We start from the raw sequence: 20006 nt of genomic DNA, 5'->3' as shown, positions 1-20006 counted from the left end.
TAAGCCCCTGGCCTTCTCTGGGCCTCAGTTTCCTTCTCTGTAAATGGAGATTGAAGCCGGTGATGCACAAGGACCCTCCCAGCCAGTTCCTTGGGTGTGGCTCCTTCTCCGGGTTCAGGAAGCCCCCTGAATGGCAGCTCAGGCCCTTGGCCCTGTGTCCTGCTTCCTGGTAACAGCCTAGGGCAGGCAGAAGGCCGCGGGGGGAGAGCCCTGGAGGACCTGAAGATGAGGTGAGTCCACAGCCAGCTGTCTCCACGGCAGATGCAAAGATTTCCCAGATCTCCCCAGAAAAAATAAAGAGGACCGCGCATGCCATGGCCCTCTGTGCTGAGCCCTCACAGACAGGATCTTACTGAGTCCTTACAGCCTCACGAGGTGGGCATATTGTCCCCATTTACAGGTGAACTTGCCCAGGACCCTCACTAATCAGTGACGGAGCGAGGATCCGATCCTAGGACTCCAGAGCCCCTGTTCTTCCCCTGGTCCAGGAGATTGGCCTGGGTGTGGCACGAGACCAAACAGAGACAGGTGCTGTCTGGGCCCTGCCCGTCGCCTTTCTCAGCCCACCTGCCTGATCCTGTAGGACACCCACCTGGGATTCTCCTGCTCTGGGAGGGGCCGTGGCTGGCCATGGAGACGGCAGTGGACCGGAAGTGGGAGTCCTGCTTTTGCCTTGGGCTCTCTGTGACCAGAGGGGCCCTCCCCTTCACTGATTACAAGGTTTCCTTGTCTATAGAGTGGAGGTAAACACACATGCACTGCCTCTGGTACTGAGGTTTTGTGCGAGCTGAGGATAATGGGTGAGAACGAGCTTTGAAAACCATGAAGGGCCTTGTGGGGTAAAGGTGTGATTAGCCTTTTAGCATGAGGGAGCACATGTGAGTGAGCACATATGTGCAAGGACACACATGCCAGGATATGTGTTGAGAGGACCCTATGCATGCAGGTGAGCCGTGTCAGAGTACACACATGGGCAACAGTGACCAAGAGTCTAGCGGAGCGGTGGCCAGCCCTGGGGGGGTGCTCAGGTGCTGGGGGTCGGGGATTGTACACAAGAGTCACCTTGAACCCTGCCTGCCTATAGCGGATGTGCCGGTGCAAATGTGCACAAAAACCGTGTTGTCATCTCTCCATTAAAGCGTGTGCTGGAGGCTTGACAGCAGCTTCTGTGGGGAACCAGACAAGGCTGGTGGTCTGGGGGCTGGCCGGAGGCAATTTGAATTCTCCCATCGAGGAGGGAGCCAGCCCCCTTCGAGGTGGCAGTACTCTCTTGATCTGACCCCATGGTCTGCTGGAAGCAGGGCGGTGTTAAACAGCTCAGGATCCTGTGGGAATTATCCTCAGCTCCCTCAGCTTCTGTCTCTCCCCTGTCTGGCCCCCAGGTCCCCTCCTGTCACTGGCTAGGGGTGTGGGAAGACTGGCCCATGAGCAGACCTGACATTTCAATCTGTCTCCCATGCTCTTCAGACGCCTGCAAATTGCATCAAGACTTCATCACCCTCCCTTGTCTGACACCAAGCCCTATCTGGCCCCTGTCAGCCTGGCCCTCAAACAAGTGACAAATTACATTCCAGCCACTGCAGCAGGCCCACAAGTGGGTGCTTGAAACCCAAGGGGCCAGCACTGCACAGACAGAACAGGGAGCCTTCTAGATGAGATGACTCATTTCGTGCTCCCATTGCAGCCCACACCACCAGGCTGGACTGCAGCCCAACCAACTTGGGGGGCTGTGCCTTCCCCAGACCAGAGGGGGCCAGATGTCTCAGTTCCCAGTTTCTCCAGCTTCACATGCTGCTAGCAAGAAGGTTAGTTGGTGGGAACTCAGATCCCAACCACCTGAAAATGCCAGACCAGGGGCCAGCAGGTGGTGTGGGGGTTAAGGTACTGGACATGGCTGACAGCAGTTTGAATCCTGGACCTGGTGGCTTGCTTTCTTAACTTCTCTTTCTCTGTCTCTCTCTGGTCAAATTTTTAAAAAATAATAAATGGGACCAGCAGATGGTGTAATGGTTATGTCGCTGGGCTCCCACATAGTCGATTGTGGTTTGAGTCCTGGATGACGGCTTAAAACACACCGGGCACGTGTGTGTACATGCCCAAAATCCTGAGAGGAGAATGAAAGAGAAGATTTTGGTGTGGCTATCCCCACTGGTGGGTGATTTCTCGCTTTCTGTCTGTCTCTCTGGAGAGTGCACACACCCTACAGCAAAAATCTCTCTTAAAAAAAGAAAATAATAATAAATAAAATTGAATAAAATAATTCCTTTTTAAAAATTATTTTATTTAACTTTATTTATTTACTTCACTTGGACCAGAGAGGGACAGAGCAAGAGCGAGAGCGAGAGCAAGAACAAGAGAGAGGGAAAGCGAGAAAGCAAGCCACCAGCTCTAGGACTTGAACCGTGGTTGGCCATGTGGGAGCCCAGCACCCTTAACCACCATATCACTTGCTGGCCCCTGAATAAAATAATTCTTAAAAAAAAAAAACAGACCAGGCCAAGATCCACCTCCCTGTCAAACCTGAGAGACGTGGAGCCCGGAATAAAGATGCCCAGTCTATTTCTGCAGATGAAACCCCTGAGAGGTTGGAAGGGGAGGGAGCTGCTTTTGCTTTTGCCTCCAGCAAGGCAAGACCCTGCTTCTTCACACCTGTGTGACCTTTTGCCAATTCCTTACCCTCTCTGAACCTGTTTACATAAGAGGATTTTATCACCTATCTTCTAGAATTGTGGTGAGGATGAAATAAGATATACAGAGCACCTAGTATGAGGCTTGGCACGCTGGGGGTGCTCTGTGGACAGGACTGTTGTTACTGCTGCTACAAACCAGGTCAGGAGCAGGACGCTAGAGGCCAAGCTAGAGGTCTATGGAGCACAGGGAAGAAAACGCTATTGATAGACTGGTCTCCCTACTTCTCTGCCTTAGCTTGCGTAGTCATTTCCCTGCAGTGAAGGTCCTCCCTCGCCTCCCTCCTCCTAGCGCTGCCCTCTTCAAGGCACTCTAAAACCTACCTGCCCCATGAGCTTTCCCTGGGCCTCCCAGCCTCCCCTCTCCCCTTGAGAATTGCTGCTGCACGCATCCAGTGCCACTTAAGGCAGAATTACATGCTGCCTGGCATCTCTCCATAATTACAGATTCCACGTGTGTGAGTCTTGTTTTCCCAACTCTAGAATCAGAGAATCTCCAAGTTTGAAGGGACCTCATCCAGCCTCTGCCTGCTGCAGGAATTCCCTAAGGAGTGTCCTCAGCAGATGGTCAGGCAGACTCCACCCACATGTGCCTGGGCAGGGAACTTCTCATAGAGAGGAGCTTCTGCCCCAGCACCTGCCTTGAGTCCTGTCTTCAGCCCTGAAGACCCACTAGGTCTTTCCTCTCAGATAGGGGTGGGGAGGCCTCCCTTCTCAGCTGGAGTCCCCAGGACACATCTCTTCTCAGCACCCACAGTCCGAGGGACCCAGAGGCTGGTAGTGGCCAACTCCTTGAACCTGGCTGGGCTCAGCTGCCTCTGTGCTCGTCAGCTCTCAGGACTCTGGTGAGGAACGTACCTCCAGCTCCAGGTACTCATGCTCTCCACACGTCTTTATTGAGACTGGCCAACGAAGATGTTGTGACTCAAAATGCTACCCCAGGCTTTACTAGAGAGATGGGGAGAGGACAGGTGGGGAGAGCCTAAAGCAGAAGGATTGGCTGGCCTGGCCTGGGAGGCAGAGGATGGTGGCCCTGAGATCGGCGAGGATGGCCAGTTGCACCAGGAGAGGAGGAAGGGAGGCATTCCCTGTGTGGAGTCCCGTATGCAGGTGCCCAGAGAGACTGAAGGGAGGGTACCCTGCAGCTGCAGTACAGTAAATGAACTGGCAAGGCTGCTGGAGCCAGCTGTGAGCTGGGAAGTTTGAACCTGGTCCTGTGGGCAATCGGAAGTTGCCAGCAGGTTCAGGTAGGAGAGATGATCTGATCGGAGGCAGCCAGGGCCTGGGAGATGAGCTGAGGATGGGAGGGATGGGACAGATGATCAGAAGCCCAGCCCATTCTTGGGTGAGAAACAAGGGAAAGGAGGTGGTCACAGGGAGAGAGGATGAAAGGATAGGGAGAAGGAACCAACTGGAATATCTAGGAGATAAGATTGGGAGGGGTGGGGCCAGCGGGTGGTGGTTGAGGTGCTGGATTCCCACATGGACTACCATGGGTTTTAGTCCTTGACCCAGCAGTTTGAAAATCACAACAAATGAATTGTTAAATAAATAAATAAATGTTTTTTTTAAAAAAAAGATTGAGAAGGGTTTGGTCACTTACAAATGCCACCTGACCAGCCCAGGTGATTAGCCCTTAAGAGCCCTGATTTAAAGCAACAGAGTAGGGGACCAGCAGGTGCCGTGGTGGTTAAAGTGCTGGACACTCTCACATGGGTGACCACGGTACGAGTCCCAGGTCTGGTGGTTTGCTTTCTCATTTCCCCTCTCTCTCTCTCTCTCTGTATCTCAAATTAAAAATAAATGAATGAATAAATACAATTTAATAAATAATTATTTTCTAAAAAATAAAGCAACAGTTGTGTAGAAATCTCAGAGACCACAAAGATCAGTGTTTTTGAACTGGATGTTGTCAAAAGGCAGAGCATGAAAGGGCCAGCAGGTGGCTTTGCTGAACTCTCACATGGCTGACTGTGGTATAAGCCCAGACCTGGTAGCTTGAAAATCATGCCAGGCACGTGTGCGTGTGTGCCCAAAGTCCCAGGAGGAGAATGGAGGACAAGGGATTATAGCATGGCCATCCCCTCTGGGGGGATTTCTCACTTTCCCTCTCACTGCCTCTCTCTGGTGAGTGTATACACCCCACGGCAAAAGCAAAAAAAAAGGCAGAGCATGAGTAAATTTGAGATGGACTCTGAGACTTTATTTTTTTTCTTTCATTTTCTTTTCTTTCTTTTTTTTTTTTTTTTTTTTGAGGGATTTTTGTTATAGGTCACATGCGCTTGCCAGAGAGACAGAGAAAGACAGAAAGAGAGAAATCACCCCCCTGGGGGATGGCCATGCAGTCCTTCCTCATCCATGCTCCTCTTAGGATTTTGGGCATGCACACACACGTGCCCGGAGTGAGTTTTAAGCCACCAGGTCTAGGCCTTGAGTTGCGGTCAACTACGTGGGAGTCCAGCCATGTAACCATTACACCATCTGTTGGTCCTAAGACTGCATTTCTTGTAAGCTCCCTGAAGATGCTGAGGCTGCTGCCCAGGGACCATATTTGCATAGCAAAGATCTATATTATCCTTTTTTTCCCCCTAATTTTTTTCTTCTTTTTAAATTTTTGCTATAGGGTGTATGTATTTGCCAGAGAGAAAGAGTGAGAAATCATCCCCCCGGGGGATGGCCACATGGCAATCCCCTCTCCTCCATTCTCCCCTAGGGATTCTAGGAATGCATACACCTGGTGTCGTTTTCAAGCTACCGGGTCCAGGGCTCAAACCACACAGACTAGCCATGTGAGATCCAGCACTTTAACCTCCACACCACCTGTCTGCCCCTACACTACCCTTTTTATAGAATAGAAAACTGAAGTTCATATAGTTAGTATACTTATCCAATGTCACATGGTTTGGATGAGGTCCCAGATCTCTGGGCTCCCAATCCAGTGTGCCTACCAAGCCACACGGCCACATCCCCCGAGGCAGGGTCTGTCATCATGCAATCCTTTTATGGCTGAGTGGCAGCATGGAGCCCAGAAGGATGCTTCAAGGATCGAGGGCCTAAAAATCAGAGTGGTGGCACAGAGGCTTGTGAGAGCCAGAAGAAAGGATCAGAGGGAGAGGGCCAAGAAGAGGGAGTGGAATCATGGCCGAAGCGTGGAGGGGACGGTAAAGGCCAAACTGAGTGGTTGGCAGGGGCCGCACCGGGCAGGGCCAGAGGCCAAGTGAGGAGTTAAGATATTACAGCTTCGTGGACTCACTGGGGCAGTGGGAGCCACCAGGAGATTTAAACAAGGAAGCAGCAGGCCCAGCAACAGGTGTGGGACTATTAGCTGGCTGCCGTTCCGAAACATCGATGTGGAGGGAGGAGTGGGTGAAGCCCCGCAGGCAGGGAGGCCGGCCAGGAGACTGCTGCGGTGATGGAGGTGAGCAATAACCATGATGAGCTGGGGACGTGGCGGTGGGATGGAGAGTCGGGAACAGATTCGAGGTTCGATTGACAGGACTGAATGACGGATTGGAAGTAGAGTATGAGGAGGAGGCAAGATGCCAATTCCTGACTCTGGTACCCAGGCAGAGAGCAAGATTGTTCCCTGAGATCTTCGCCAGGGAGATGCTAGTTAGGGAGGGAGAAGCGTGGCTCCGGAGGAGGCCAGCTGGGTGTGGGAGCCTATGGCATCAAGCAGGGGGTGTCCAGGGGATGCTGGGCCCGGGGTCTGATGCTTAAGACCTCGCACTGCTGGCCAGGCCCTCAGGCACCATCCGATTCAAGATACCTACCCACCTCTACACTTCCCAGGTGAGAAAACTGAACCCAGCAAGGGGAAAGGGCAGGAAGCAGCTGCATATTTGAAAAACTCCACAGACACAGAGATGTTCTAATAAATCCCAGTCCTGCTCTTAGTCCCCATGTGACTGTGAAGCGTTTACTGTCTCTCAGCTATTGTGCTTGTTTTCTGCTCCACCTGCAGGTCCAGAACATCAGCCTCCAGGAGGGGGAAACTGTGACTGTGGAGGGCCTCGGGGGGCCTGACCCAGTGCCCCTAGCCAACCAGTCTTTCCTGCTGCGGGGCCAGGTCATCCGCAGCCCCACTCACCAAGCAGCCCTCAGGTTCCAGAGCCTCCCGCCACCTGCTGGGCCTGGCACCTTCCATTTCCACTATCAAGGTACAATCTGGGCAGTTGTGACCTCCCTCCTGGTGGGGGTGTGGTGGTAGGGGACAGGGAAGGACTAGTTACAGAATAGCTGCCCGGTTAAGCTCTGCACAACTGGAAATAAGTGGCACTCATGTGACAGCTTCAGGACCCACCCTCCTCTGCTCACCACCATGCAGTCGGCCTTGATCAGGTATGCCCACAATTACTCGCTCATTCATTCAGTAAACCTTTCTGGGTACCTGCATTTTTTGGGGTTTTTTGTATGTTATAGGACACCTGTGACTGCCAGAGGCAGAGAAAAAGTAAGAAAGCACCCCCGCCCCCCAGGGGCCATGGCCACACCACAGTCCCTTCTCCATTCTCCTCTCTGGATTTTGGGCATACACATACACGCACCCAGCATGTTTTTCAAGATACCATGTCTGGGACTCAAACCGCCCATCGGCCATGTGGGATCTGGGTGGCTTAACTACCACACCACCTGCTGGCCCCTAGGCACCTCCTTTTTTATGTTTATACTGGACTGGTGATAACAAGACAGACCATTTAAGGTCCTTGCCCTTGGCAAGCTCAGAATCTCAGAGGAGGCAGACAGTTAGGCAATACCAATAAAGGCCCTCTCCCCAAATATAAGAGCGTGAAGGTCTTGGGGTTGACAACGACCATCTGGAGCTCTTTATCTGCTAGCCTGGCCTGCCTCTGCCTGGCTTGTGCCCCAGTCTGCTCAGAACACCTCTGGAAAGAGGGGGAATGGCATAATATCATGGAAAATCACAGACCTGGGCGATGGCCAGATCTGTGTTTGACTCTCCTGCTCACTGGCTTTGACCACAAACCGGTCATTTGACCTCTCTGACCCCTCTTCTCTGCTATGAGACCAGAACACCTATCCCACACAGTCATGGTTAGGCTTAAAATGGTGACTGTCATGTGCATAGCATCTGCTCCATTAAGGAAACTAGTGTTCAATTGCTGGCAGGGCGGGGAGGGAGGAAAGGGGCCTTTGAGACTCTGTTGCTTTCCCATCCACATCCCTCCTGCCCCTGCCGTCCCTGGGCACGGGCAGCTTGATTCTTTGCACAGGTTAACCAGTGCAGACTGGGAGTGCTAATAGGGAAATAATTGGTGTGAACAGTTACAGAACTGTCTTGTACATGGAGCACTCCTGCAGCCCTGCAGGGGGCCACAGCTGGGCTGGAGGGCTGGCCCTGTGGAGGTGGAGATGCTTGGAACCCCGCCTAAGGAGGACGCACAGAGTCTTGGCCTCTCCGCCCAAACTAGAAGAGCAGTCTGGCATGGCAGCAGAGAGAGCACCCGGTGGTGGGCAGGGCTTGCACAGGGGCTTGGGGCCAGCTGAGGCAAGGGTGAGCGTGTAGGTGGCCGGGCCAGCCTCCCTAATGGCTCATCAATCCTCCTGGCAGCCAGCACAATTTCACGCCACAGTAACCTTTTCTCTTACTGCAAATGTCTTTGCACAAAACTCCGGATCTCCTCTCTGTGGGCCAGACAAAGGTGGGGACTCTGCAAGGGGGAGCAGACCCGGAGGAGAGGCTGGGAGAGCTGGCCCAGTCCTGCCTCCCTCTTGGCTCCCAGAAGCCCTTCCTCCCCAGCCTGTTTTTTGTCAATGATCAGCTCTTTCCTTAATGAGAGTAATTCCCCTAATTATAGGCTGTAATTAGCCCTGATCCCAGAGATGGGAACAGGAGGAGCGTGTGCTCACACGAGCATCTCCGTGGGCTGAGGAAACAGGGTGCCAGGGAGGAGGCGAGGGGCCACATATCCACGCCCATGCTGGAACTGACGGTGCAGGTGACAAGGATGGGTCCCCACAGGGGCCTCATGGCAGGACCATGTTCCAACACCCCTCTCACAGCCTCAGGCAGGGTGAGGAGGCAGAGGGCCCTGACAGGAGCCCCCATCCTCCATCTTGAGCGTTCCTGGCACTGGACTTGGCCCCAGACACAGACGCCAGTGAGAAAATAACTCGGCAGATTGTAGCTGTGCTGGCTCCCGGGGATGGTTGTCATGGCAACAAGAGGAAGCTCCTCCCGGGAAGTGGCACTTCACCCACCATGGAGTCTGGGGGACTCGAAGTCTGCCCTCAGCCCCCTGCCTTCACCTAGTCCCCACCTAGTTTCCTCATCTGTAAAATGGGGGACCTCTGTCCCCACAGCTGTGTTAGAACTCAAGAAGATGTGAGTACATGCTGAGCCGACTCCTGGCTCACCGTCTGGTCTCCTTGGGTGTCGCCCCTCTGCCCCCTGCACTTGGGGTACAGTGCCCCACAGCCTCTTCCCCATCTAGTCGTGGCTTCAGAACTTTCCCCAAGCCACCATGAGCGGCCACCCTGAACAACCGCCCGGGGCAGCACTGTCTCTTACTCTCAGCTGTCTCTGACCCCTGAACCCATCCTCTACTTCACCTGGGGAAGCAAGCAGGGAGGCAGATGGAAAGCAAGCGGGCTTGAGAGCCCAGAGCGTCCCGTTCCCGCCCTAGCACACAGTCTCTCTGAACCTCAGTTTTCCTCATCTCAAAACACGTCACTTATCCCTACCTTGCCATCCGTCCTCCTGAGCACATTGTAGACATGGAGGAAGAGGAGAGTGAAGGCATTTTAGAAGCTGGAAGGTGCGTACAGATGAGAGGTGCTGTTGTTTACCAGGGTTACAGCGTCCGAGGCTGGCACGGTAGCTCCGTGTTCTGTTCCAGGCACACGCGTACCTCTCACTTTACCTCCACTACTCTAAGTGGGTGGGTAAAAAAGGAACTAAAGGGGACCAGCAGTTAGCGTAATGGCTATGTCGCTGGACTCCCATGTAGTCGATGGTTCGAGTACCGGACTCGGTGGCTTAAAACTCACGTCGGGCGTGTGTGTGTGCGTGCCCAAGATTCTGAGAGAATGGAGGAGAAGGGATTGCAATGTGGCCATTCTCCTTGGGGGAGTGATTTCTTGTTTTCTGTCTCTCTGTCTCTGTCTGGCGAGTGCATGCCAGCAAAAATCTCTCCAAAAATAAATAAATAAATAAATGGAACTCAAGCACAGAGAAGTTAGGTAACTTGCCCAGGGTGGCACAGCACGTAGGGGAGCCTATATTCAAACCCAAGCAGTCTGACTCCAGAACCTCCCTCCTAAGGTCTGCTCTCCACTGCCTGCGATCAGTCATCCACTAGGTGGACTGCTCTTTCCCGAACCCTGTGAGAGAGGGAAGAGAAGGAACCAATCTCCCACTTTCACAGAATCATAACTAAGGCCAGGACAGGTGAAAGTCACAAAACTTAAGTTTCTGGACCCTGGCCTGCCCAGAGATAGCCCCTTTTTCTATCCACACAAAGGCCTGTAGAGATTCAGATACGGTTTATTACCCGTCGATGATGACGTGTATAGTATTCTCAACTGGACAGGTCTGAGAAGTATTTCATGTTGGGTAAAGTCTTTTTACAAGCAAAATGATACCTAGTGATTGAATGTTTAAAAAAAATCATTGGAATAATAATAATCATCTGGGAAAAAAATGAAAAGCTATTGGATGATGATGATGGGGATTTTAATGTCTCTGTATTGACTGATACGAGTGGTACTCCTTCTGGAAAAAGAAATGTAACACGCTGTGAAGTTGTATGTGATTCAATGTAATATAAACAAGATTATGATAAAAATAAATAAATAAATAAAGGCCCATAGAGACCAGCAGAGCTGCTGCCTGGGCCTCTTTTCTTATTAGCCTAGTACCATCAGCAAGGGTTTTCCTCCCGTATCTCCAGACTCAGTTCCTCAGTCTAGAAAGTCATCCCTCGTACCACCTGGACGGTTGTTAGGCCCTCCCTAACATCCAGACCTTCCTTCAGCCCGTCTCCTGGACCTTCCCGCCCCTAGGCCTCCTTCCACCTCTCAGAACCATGCCAGGATCCTCATCTTTAGTTACCATCCCAGTTTGCCCCCCTCCCCCGCCTTGGGATTTGCCGATTTGTTTTATAGGATTTGCTGCCACCGTATGGTTATACCTGGTATGACACTTCCAAAAAGCTACCAGGTTTCCCAGGGCAACTTGTCCCTCCCCCAACTTCCAAGAAGACATGCTCCGCCTCCCCACCCCGGCCCCCAGCCTTTGAAAGAAGTCCATAGTCATTGCCATGGAGCTTTTGAACATTTCCCAGTGAATACTGGAGGAGCTTTTACTGTCTGACTTCAATCTTTCCTGCCGCGATTCATATTTGTCCCTTACAGGGAAAATAGTATCAGCTCTTTACATCAGTACAGGCTTTTCACTAGTTCAAGTGCTTTCGCATCTATGACTCATTCAATAAACACTTTTTGAAGATATCTTATCAGCCAGGGATACCAAGCTGAATAAAATACTATCCCATCCATTCTTACAATAATCCTGCAGATGGGCCGGCATTGGGAACCTCATCTAATACATGAGGAAATAGACACACGAAGGTTAAGTAACCTGACGCTTGGAACAGAACCCAAGCCTCCTCATTTCCAGTCCCGCGCTTGTTCCACTAACTAGCGAGGCTGTTGGAAGTATCATTAGCACTTGATAGGGAGGGGACCAGTCTTTTTTGGAACTCCTGATGTTTCCTCTGGCTCCAAATGACACCTCTAGGTAGGTTGGGATAAATTGGAGCAAACCCCCCCAGGTCTGCCCTAGGCAATGGCTCAGCACCCTCCAACAATACAGTATCGCCCCATCTCTCTCTTTTTTAAAAAAGAGAATTATGTAATTGTATTTATTTATTTATTTATATTTGATCAGAGAGAGAGAAAGGGAAAGTGAGAAAGCAAGTCACCAGGTCCTGGACTCGAACTGTGGCCGGCCATGGGTAGTCCAGCATCTTAACCACCATGCCACCTGCTGGCCCACACCCTTTCTCTCTTTACAGCCTATCTCCTCAGCTGCCACTTTCCCCGACGGCCAGTTTATGGAGATGTGACCGTCACCAGCCTCCACCCAGGAGGCAGTGCCCGCTTCCACTGTACCACAGGCTACCAGCTGAAGGGTGCCAGGCTCCTTACCTGTCTCAACGCCACCCAGCCCTTCTGGGATTCTCAGGAGCCTGTATGCATCGGTGAGTGGCCAAGGGGGAAGGGCTCAGTGCAGGACAGAGGACTGAGGGAGGGGGCTCATCCTTGCTATTACCATCTCTCTATTTGCCCTCCATAAGGAAGCCAGAATGTGGTCACACACTTCCGCAGCATTCATCTTGCCTGCGTTTATTGAGCACCTACTATATTAAGGCATCACACATATATAGAGCTGAGTTAAACAGGGACTCAGCCCTCAAAGAGCTCCCAGTTCCAGAAAAGGAGGAAGAAGAAAGAACATGGGTCACCAGTTCCCAGAGCAGGACATAAAAATACCAATGAAGAGAGAGAGAGGGGAGGGGAGGGGTGGTCACTCCTAGCTGGGTATTCAGGAAGTTTCCTAGGGGAGATGGAGGGAACAACGTGAGCAGTGACATCGGGGCAGGAAAGTGAGGGTGTTCAGGGACACAGAAGACAGACAGCATGGTTTGGCTGAGGAGAGGGAGCTAGAATGTCAGCCAGAACATGGGATGGGAAGCCATTGAAGTTTCTGAGAGGAGGGAGTTCAAAACTGCTTCTCAGGAGAGCCTCCCAGGTGATTGAAGGCTGGAGGCCAGCCAGGCCGGAGAGTTTGAACTTAGTGACTTGGGAAATGGAGAGAGGGGAAGGAGTTCCAAAGGGAAGTTTTTTTAGTGAAGGCCTCCCAGGTTCTGGCCCTGGGTGATCAGGTCTGCGACTCCTCCCAATGGACGGACACTTGCTGGCTGGAGGAGAATGAGATGTCTCGTTTGTAGTTAAGAGAGACCACATGATCTTTTTTCTTTTCAAGGGAGGGACCTTGAGCTTTGTGTTTTGTTTAATTGTGTTTCCCTACCATGAGAGAGAGAGAGAGAGAGAGAGAGAGAGAGAGAGAGACAGGCACCTCCACCGGGTCTTCAGGCTGCAACCCACCCCACGTATCAGCATAATCATGTGCATATGTGCTCATAGAGGGCCCAGGATACAAACCCAGAACCTTTCCATGTGGGTCCAATCACGTTACTATTGCACCACTGCCGCCCCCAGCTTGGCTTTTGCAAACAGATGTGTTCTCTGCCTAGTAGGAAGACTGACAAGCAGCTCCGTGCAGAGAATGCTGCAATTGGGTGAACTCAGAGTGTTGTGCAAACCCAAGGGACAGCTGTTCTGAAATGAAGGAGTGGGCCAGGAGGGCTTCCTGTGGGGACGGCATGGAAGGATTACTGAAACGTTGGAGAAGTAGGGTGGATACCTAGAATAGCAAATGAAGGCATAAGATAGTGAGGAGGAGCCAGCAGGTGGCATGGTGGTTAAGGGCACTGGACTCCCACATGGGCAACCACGGTTCGAGTCCCAGGCCTGGTGGTTTTCTTTCTCACTTTCTCTCTCTCTTTCTCTCTCTCTGTTCCTCTCTAGTCAAATTAAAATAAAGTTAAATAAAACAATTCTTTTTTTTTTTGAGACGTTTTTGCTATAGGGCGCATGTGCTCACCAGAGAGAGAGAGAGAGACAGAGAGATAGAAAGTGAGAAATCACCCCCCGGGGGGATGGCCACGCCACAATCCCTTCTCGTCCATTCTCCTCTTGGCATCTTGGGCACACACACGCACCCGGCGTGAGTTTAAGCTACTGGGTCCTGGACTCAACCACAGTCGACTACGTGAGAGTCCAGGGACATAGCCATTATGCCAACCGCTGGTCCAAGTAAAACATTTCTTAAAAAAAAAAAAAAAAAGATAGTGAGGTTATTACGTCACTGGACTCCCATGTAGTTGACTGCAGTTCCAGTCTCAGACCCAGTGGCTTCAAACTCATGCCGGGTGCATGTGTGGATGTGCCGAAAATTCCAAGAGGAGAATGGAGGAGAAGGGATTGCGGTGTGACCATCCCCCCAGGGGGTGATTTCTTGCTTTCTCTCTGTCTCTCTGGCAAGCGCACACACCCTATAGCAAAAATCTCTCTTTAAAAAAAAAAAAAAAGATAGTGAGGATGTAGCAAGGTGGGCCTGGAAGAGAGGAGATATGGAGAAGGGGCTGATGCTGAGTCTAGAGAGGCTCAGAGTCATAAGGGCTGGAACGCCATTTTGAACTTGAACCCTATCCTGAGGATAATAGGGAGCCTCTGAGCAATTTTAAAAAAAGAATTGTTTTTATTTAATTTTATTTATCATTATTATTTTTTAACTTGACCAGAGAGAGAGAGAGAGAAAGGAGAAGTGAGAAAGCAAGCCACCAGGCCCAGAACTCATACCATCGTCGGCCATGTGGGAGTCCAGCGTCTCAACCACCACGCCACTTGCCTGCCTCACTGAACAATTTTCTTTTTTTTTTAAAGAAATATTTTATCAGGACCAGCAGTTGGTGTAATGGCTATGTCACTGGACTCCCATGTAGCTGACCATGGTTTGAGTCCCGGACCCTGTGGCTTAAACTCACACCAGGTGTGTGTGCGTGCATGCTCAAGATCCCAAGAGGAGAATAAAGGAGAAGGTATTGTGGTGTGGCCATCTCCACTAGGGGGTGATTTCTCAATTTCTGTCTCTCTGTCGTTCTGGCAAGCGCACATGCCCTATAGCAAAACCTCTCCAAAAAAAGAAAAAGAATTGTTTTATTTTACTTATTTATTTTTTTTGAACAGATTAAGAGAGAGAGAGAGAAAGGAAAAGTGAGAAAGCAAGCCACCAGGTCCAGGACTCGAATCACGGTTGGTCATGTGGGAGTCCAGCGCCCTTAACCACCATGCCACCTGCTGGCCTCCAGTCCACTGAGCAATTTTAAGCAAAGAACGAGACAATTGCATTCTGACACCAAGCTGAAGGTAGATCTGCTCTCTCTGCAAAGAAGCATAGAAGAAACTCACGGCAACCCCCCAGGAAGTTTATGAGGTTAGCATTCTGTGGCTTTGAGCCTCTGGAAACAAAGGGACTGTGTGTTGGTTCTGGTAGCCTTCTCTGAGAGCCAGGCATGGCCAGAGCTATGTGCCCAGGAAAGGAAAGCACTGCCTGGAACCCATCATGCTCCTCTTGCCTGAGGCCCCTTCTCTGGCCCCACTTAACTGCTGGGAACTCGTGGCCAAGAAATTCAGCAATCTTCACTGACGGGCACAGGACAGGACAGCCCCAGGCCAGAAAGGCTGGCACTGGAAAGACCCTAAGTCGTCAGCCCAGGAACGATTGTGGCGGCGATGCCTGGACGGCTGCTTCAGAAAGTGTGTAAGGGTTGGTGGCCGGACAACGGTGCAACCATTACGCTGGGCTCTGAAAGGCCGACTCACGTGGGAAAGTTCCAGGTTCATGTCTAAAGACCTCCCTCAACACTCAGGGTTGATCTGGGCCTGGCTAGAGCTGAGGGCAGATGTGGTTGAAGACCCTGTGGGGACTGCCTATCTCTCTGTCTCTGTCTCTCTCCTGCATGGGAGAGAAAAATGTAAAAGAGCTCGAGGCCATCTATGGCTAGCAATGTCTATTAGAGGCATGAGATTCGGGGATGGGTAGCATGTACATGAGACATTTTCACACCTGATTATCTAATCCCACCTCTTTTTACATCCCCTCACTCATTTTAGTCAACCAACACTGAGCACCAGCTCTCTGTCTAGCTTGAGCAGACCAGGGGTCCTAGGTTAGGGGTATATGCAAACAAATAACTAGTTTTAGGAAAGCGGCATGAGGTAGGGGTAGCAGATATACCCAGGAGGACTAGAGCCCAGAGGAAAAACTTTGATAAAGTCTACCTGAAGGAAGTCAGGGAAGGCTTCCTAGAGGAGTCAGCAGAGTTGCATATGAAGAGTCCCAGGGACCAGCAGTTAGTGTAATGGCTATGTCGCTGGACTCCCACGTAGTCAACCGCGGTGCAAGTCCCGGACCCGGTGGCTTAAACTCATGCCGGGGGCGTGTGTGCGCGTGCCCAAGATCCAGAGAGGAGAAATAGAGGAGAAGGGATTGTGGCGTGGCCATCCCCCCTGGGGGGTTGAGTTCTCACTTTCTGTCTCTCTGTCCCTCTCTGTCTGTCTGGCGAGTGCACGCACCCTATAGCAAAAACCTCTCCAAAAAAAGAATAAAAAAAAAGAGTCCCAGAGCATAGTTAGAAGGTAGGATCCTGGAGCCCAGACTGCCTGAAGCTGCAGGGTTACAGGGCTAAAAGACTGACCTTAGGGAACATGATGACAGGGAGGCAAAGGTCTGGCTGCCCTGTGCAGCAGAGGGTAGGCGCTTGGATGGGAGGAAGGTGCGTCAGGCTGGCCAGGGTCCAGTCCGGGCCCATCCTGTGTACTGTCCCCGTCTCACAGCTGCCTGTGGGGGAGTGATCCGCAATGCCACCACCGGTCGCATTGTCTCTCCGGGCTTCCCCGGGAACTACAGCAACAACCTCACATGCCACTGGCTGCTTGAGGCCCCTGAGGGCCAGCGACTACATCTACACTTTGAGAAGGTTTCTCTCGCAGAGGATGATGACAGGTGAGGGACTGTCCTGGTGGGAGGGTAGTACCTAGCCTAGTAATACCCTGCTGGAGGGCTGGTACCCTGGTGTGGGGTCATACCTCCCTGCCTGGGGCAGCCACCAGCCTGAGAATTGCTCCTCTCCTGGCCCAGGCTCATCATTCGCAATGGGGACAATGTGGAGGCCCCTCCCGTGTACGACTCCTATGAGGTGGAGTACCTGCCCATCGAGGGCCTGCTCAGCTCTGGCCGGCACTTCTTTGTGGAGCTCAGTACTGATAGCAGCGGGGCAGCTGCAGGCATGGCCCTGCGCTATGAGGGTGAGCCTGCCGTGGCCTACCTGGGGATGGGGACTTGGGCCCAGGGTCTTTCTCCCATACCTTTCCCCTCTGCCTCCATTCCATCATTCCTGCCAAGTCAGCCCCTGCTCCTTCCCTCTGATCCAGGATCTCCACCCCATCTTTAGAAGAGAGCCTTGCCTGGAACAAAGCCCTCTGGTCCTAGAGAATGAATATCACAGATTGTAAAAAGCAAAAACAGGCCCCAATCCTTGGGACCAGCAATTAGCATAATGGCTATGTCGCTGGACTCCCATGTAGTCAACCGCAGTTTGAGTCCTGGACCCGGGGACTTAAACTCATGCTGGGCGTGTGTACATGCATGCCCAAGATCCTGAGAGGAGAATGGAGGAGAAGGGATTGTGGCGTGGCCATCTCCCCCTGGGGGGTGATTTCTCGCTTTCTGTCTTTCTGTCTCTCTCTCTGTCTTTCTGGCGAGCACACACACCCTATAGCAAAAACCTCTCCAAAAAAAAAAGGGCCCAATCCTTAGGGAAGAATGGCCACACGACCCTCCAGGGATCAACACTACCATTCTAGAACCATCCATGCATGTATGTGTCCTTGAGTCACACACACATACATACAAATTTATTGAGCACTTTCTGCATACTAAGCACAAGACGAGGCACTGGAAATGGTGAAGACGGCCTCCTACCCACAATAAGGATGGCTGCTCTGAGCTGTCCTTCCCGCCACCCCTGCCTCGCTCCAAGCCCAGGTACACATTCACACTCAAGAAGAGAAAGGCCCGGGAACCAGCAGTTAGCGTAATGGCTATGTCGCTGGACTCCCACGTAGTCGACCGCAGTTTGCGTCCTGGACCCGGTGGCTTAGAACTCACGCCGGGCGCGTGTGCGTGCGTGCCCAAGATCCCGAGAGGAGAATGGAGGAGAAGGGATTGCGGTGTGACCATCCTCTCTGGGGGGTGATTTCTCGCTTTCTGTCTCTCTGTCTCTCTCTGTCTGTCTGGCGAGCACACGTGCCCTATAGCAAAAACCTCTCCAAAAAAAAAAAAGAAGAGAAAGGCCCTGGGGAGGAAAGTAGGAGAGTGCCTGTTCCCCAACGCCCATGTTTACCCCAGCTGAGGCTGAGCTGGGCCCTGTGGTTTATAGCCTTCCAGCAGGGTCACTGCTATGAGCCCTTTGTCAAATATGGCAACTTCAGCAGCAGCGCACCCTCCTACCCTGTGGGCACCACTGTCGAGTTCAGCTGTGACCCTGGCTACACGCTGGAGCAGGGCTCCATCATCATCGAGTGTGTCGACCCCCATGACCCCCAGTGGAATGAGACAGAGCCAGCCTGCCGAGGTCAGTAGGCACCCGTGAATGGGCCTGCCGGGAGAGCAACAGGGTGGGACCCTGGGGGCCCTGTGATATATGTGATTCAGGTTTCTCTTGAGGAGGAAGTGAGGGCTCCCAGCAATGGGTGGGCACTCCTGTGGGCAGGTGGCAGCCCCAGGACATGGCACTGGGGGGAACGCGGAGGGGACGCGCCTCCCGGGCCTCCCCTGCCTTGCAGCCGTGTGCAGCGGGGAGATCACAGACTCGGCCGGCGTGGTGCTCTCCCCCAACTGGCCAGAGCCCTATGGCCGTGGGCAGGACTGCATCTGGGGCGTGCACGTGGAGGAAGACAAGCGCATCATGCTGGATGTCCGAGTGTGAGTGTCCCTGGGTCAGGCAGAGCCAGCTCCCCGGGTCTGGGCTCCTGGGGTCTGGGCCGCAGGCCCACCCTGCCCTGACAGTCCTCCTCCACAGGCTGCGCATAGGCGCTGGGGACGTCCTTACCTTCTATGATGGGGACGACCTGACGGCCCGGGTCCTTGGCCAGTACTCAGGGCCCCGTGGCCACTTCAAGCTCTTTACCTCCATGGCTGATGTCACCATCCAGTTCCAGTCGGACCCCGGGACCTCGGTGCTGGGCTACCAGCAGGGCTTCGTCATTCACTTCTTTGGTGAGCTTGTCCCTGCCCCACTCAGAGTCCTAACCTGACCACGGTGAGTTGCAGGCCAGAGGATTAAGAGGCCTGGGAGCTAGAAGAGCCTGGGCATCACCTGAAGAAAGCTAGTCCCATCCCAAATGCTCCCCATCTGCCCTGTGGGCCCACTAAGAAAGGACGCCTAATGCTGTAGCAGGAAAGATTTGGATAGACAGCAGGAAGCACTTCCTCGCAGTAACAGGGGTCTGAGGGAAGATGGTTTCCACTTCCTGTGTGTGACAGACAGGACACTTTCCCTCCCCGAACGTGGCCCCAGCTCTCAGGTCCGAGGAATTGGCCGGTGCTTATGGAAGTAAAACCAAGGTCTAGATGGGATCTAGGAGGCAGAGCAAGGTCAGGGACAGGCGAGGAGAGTTCCTTGAGCAGAGATGAATGGGATGAACTTGCAGGATCCAGAGCACCCGCAGGGTGAGAGGGGTTGGTACAAGCCTTCTGGCACTGCCGAGGGCCTGCATCTTGCTGCTTCTGTGCCCCCAGAGGTGCCCCGCAATGACACGTGTCCAGAGCTGCCTGAGATCCCCAATGGCTGGAAGAGCCCGTCGCAGCCTGAGCTGGTACATGGCACTGTGGTCACTTACCAGTGCTACCCTGGCTACCAGGTGGTAGGGTCCAGTGTCCTCATGTGCCAGTGGGACCTAACCTGGAGTGAAGACCTGCCCTCATGCCAGAGGGGTGAGTGTACCTGTTCTCCTCTGCCCGACACAAGCCTCTCCTGGATTCTGAACCAGACTCCAGCTGTTACTAGCTGGTACCCTAGCTCTCATAGCCTCCGTTTCTTCCTCTGTGAAATGGGGACGGTACTTTTTCCTAGGGCTATTGGCCATGAATTCCACGTATTTCATTCCTGGTAGATGGTCAATTAGTGTTTGTTGATTGTAATGGATGGGAAGGGGAAAAAAATGAGGGTACTCCTGGTAAAATGGAAGGAACAGATAAACAGGGGGTGAAGACAGGAAGATGTTAGCTGGCCTGCAACAACCCAGGCAGACTGGCCTGTGCTGAATTCCCCCTGGGCTACTTCCCTCTGTCCCCCTCACCTATAGTGACTTCCTGCCGTGACCCTGGGGACGTGGAGCACAGCCGACGCCTCATATCCAGCCTCAAATTTCCTGTGGGGGCCACCGTACAGTATATTTGTGACCAGGGTTTTGTGCTGACGGGTAGTGCCATTCTCACCTGCCATGACCGCCAGGCCGGCAGCCCCAAGTGGAGTGACCGGGCCCCCAAATGTCTCTGTAAGTGTCAGATGGGTAGGAGGGGAAGCCTCTGGTGGGAGAAAATAGACGCTGTCCTGGAGGTTAGGGGCCTGGCACACTCACTGGCTTCCGCCTGCTTTGCAGTGGAAC

At 52.7% G+C, this 20006-nt stretch overlaps 1 protein-coding gene across 3 annotated transcripts in view; it reads left to right on the top strand.

Moving 5' to 3' along the window:
• Positions 1 to 20006, top strand: part of SEZ6 (seizure related 6 homolog) — a 32368-nt gene that overhangs the window by 6173 nt on the left and 6189 nt on the right. For all 3 annotated transcript variants that reach the window (XM_014582938.2, XM_014582935.2, XM_014582937.2), the window contains exons 3-11: positions 6652 to 6847; positions 11726 to 11911; positions 16173 to 16341; positions 16477 to 16643; positions 17777 to 17971; positions 18183 to 18321; positions 18419 to 18615; positions 19138 to 19332; positions 19704 to 19906. In XM_014582938.2, coding sequence (XP_014438424.1) covers positions 6652 to 6847; positions 11726 to 11911; positions 16173 to 16341; positions 16477 to 16643; positions 17777 to 17971; positions 18183 to 18321; positions 18419 to 18615; positions 19138 to 19332; positions 19704 to 19906 — 1647 coding nt within the window. The remainder of the gene's footprint in view (positions 1 to 6651; positions 6848 to 11725; positions 11912 to 16172; positions 16342 to 16476; positions 16644 to 17776; positions 17972 to 18182; positions 18322 to 18418; positions 18616 to 19137; positions 19333 to 19703; positions 19907 to 20006) is intronic.

Source organism: Tupaia chinensis, unplaced genomic scaffold, assembly GCF_000334495.1.
Source record: "Tupaia chinensis unplaced genomic scaffold, TupChi_1.0 Scaffold143921_1, whole genome shotgun sequence".
NCBI lineage: Eukaryota > Metazoa > Chordata > Mammalia > Scandentia > Tupaiidae > Tupaia > Tupaia belangeri.
Note: the sequence above shows the minus strand (reverse complement) of the source record. Positions and strands in the feature narration are given on the sequence as shown.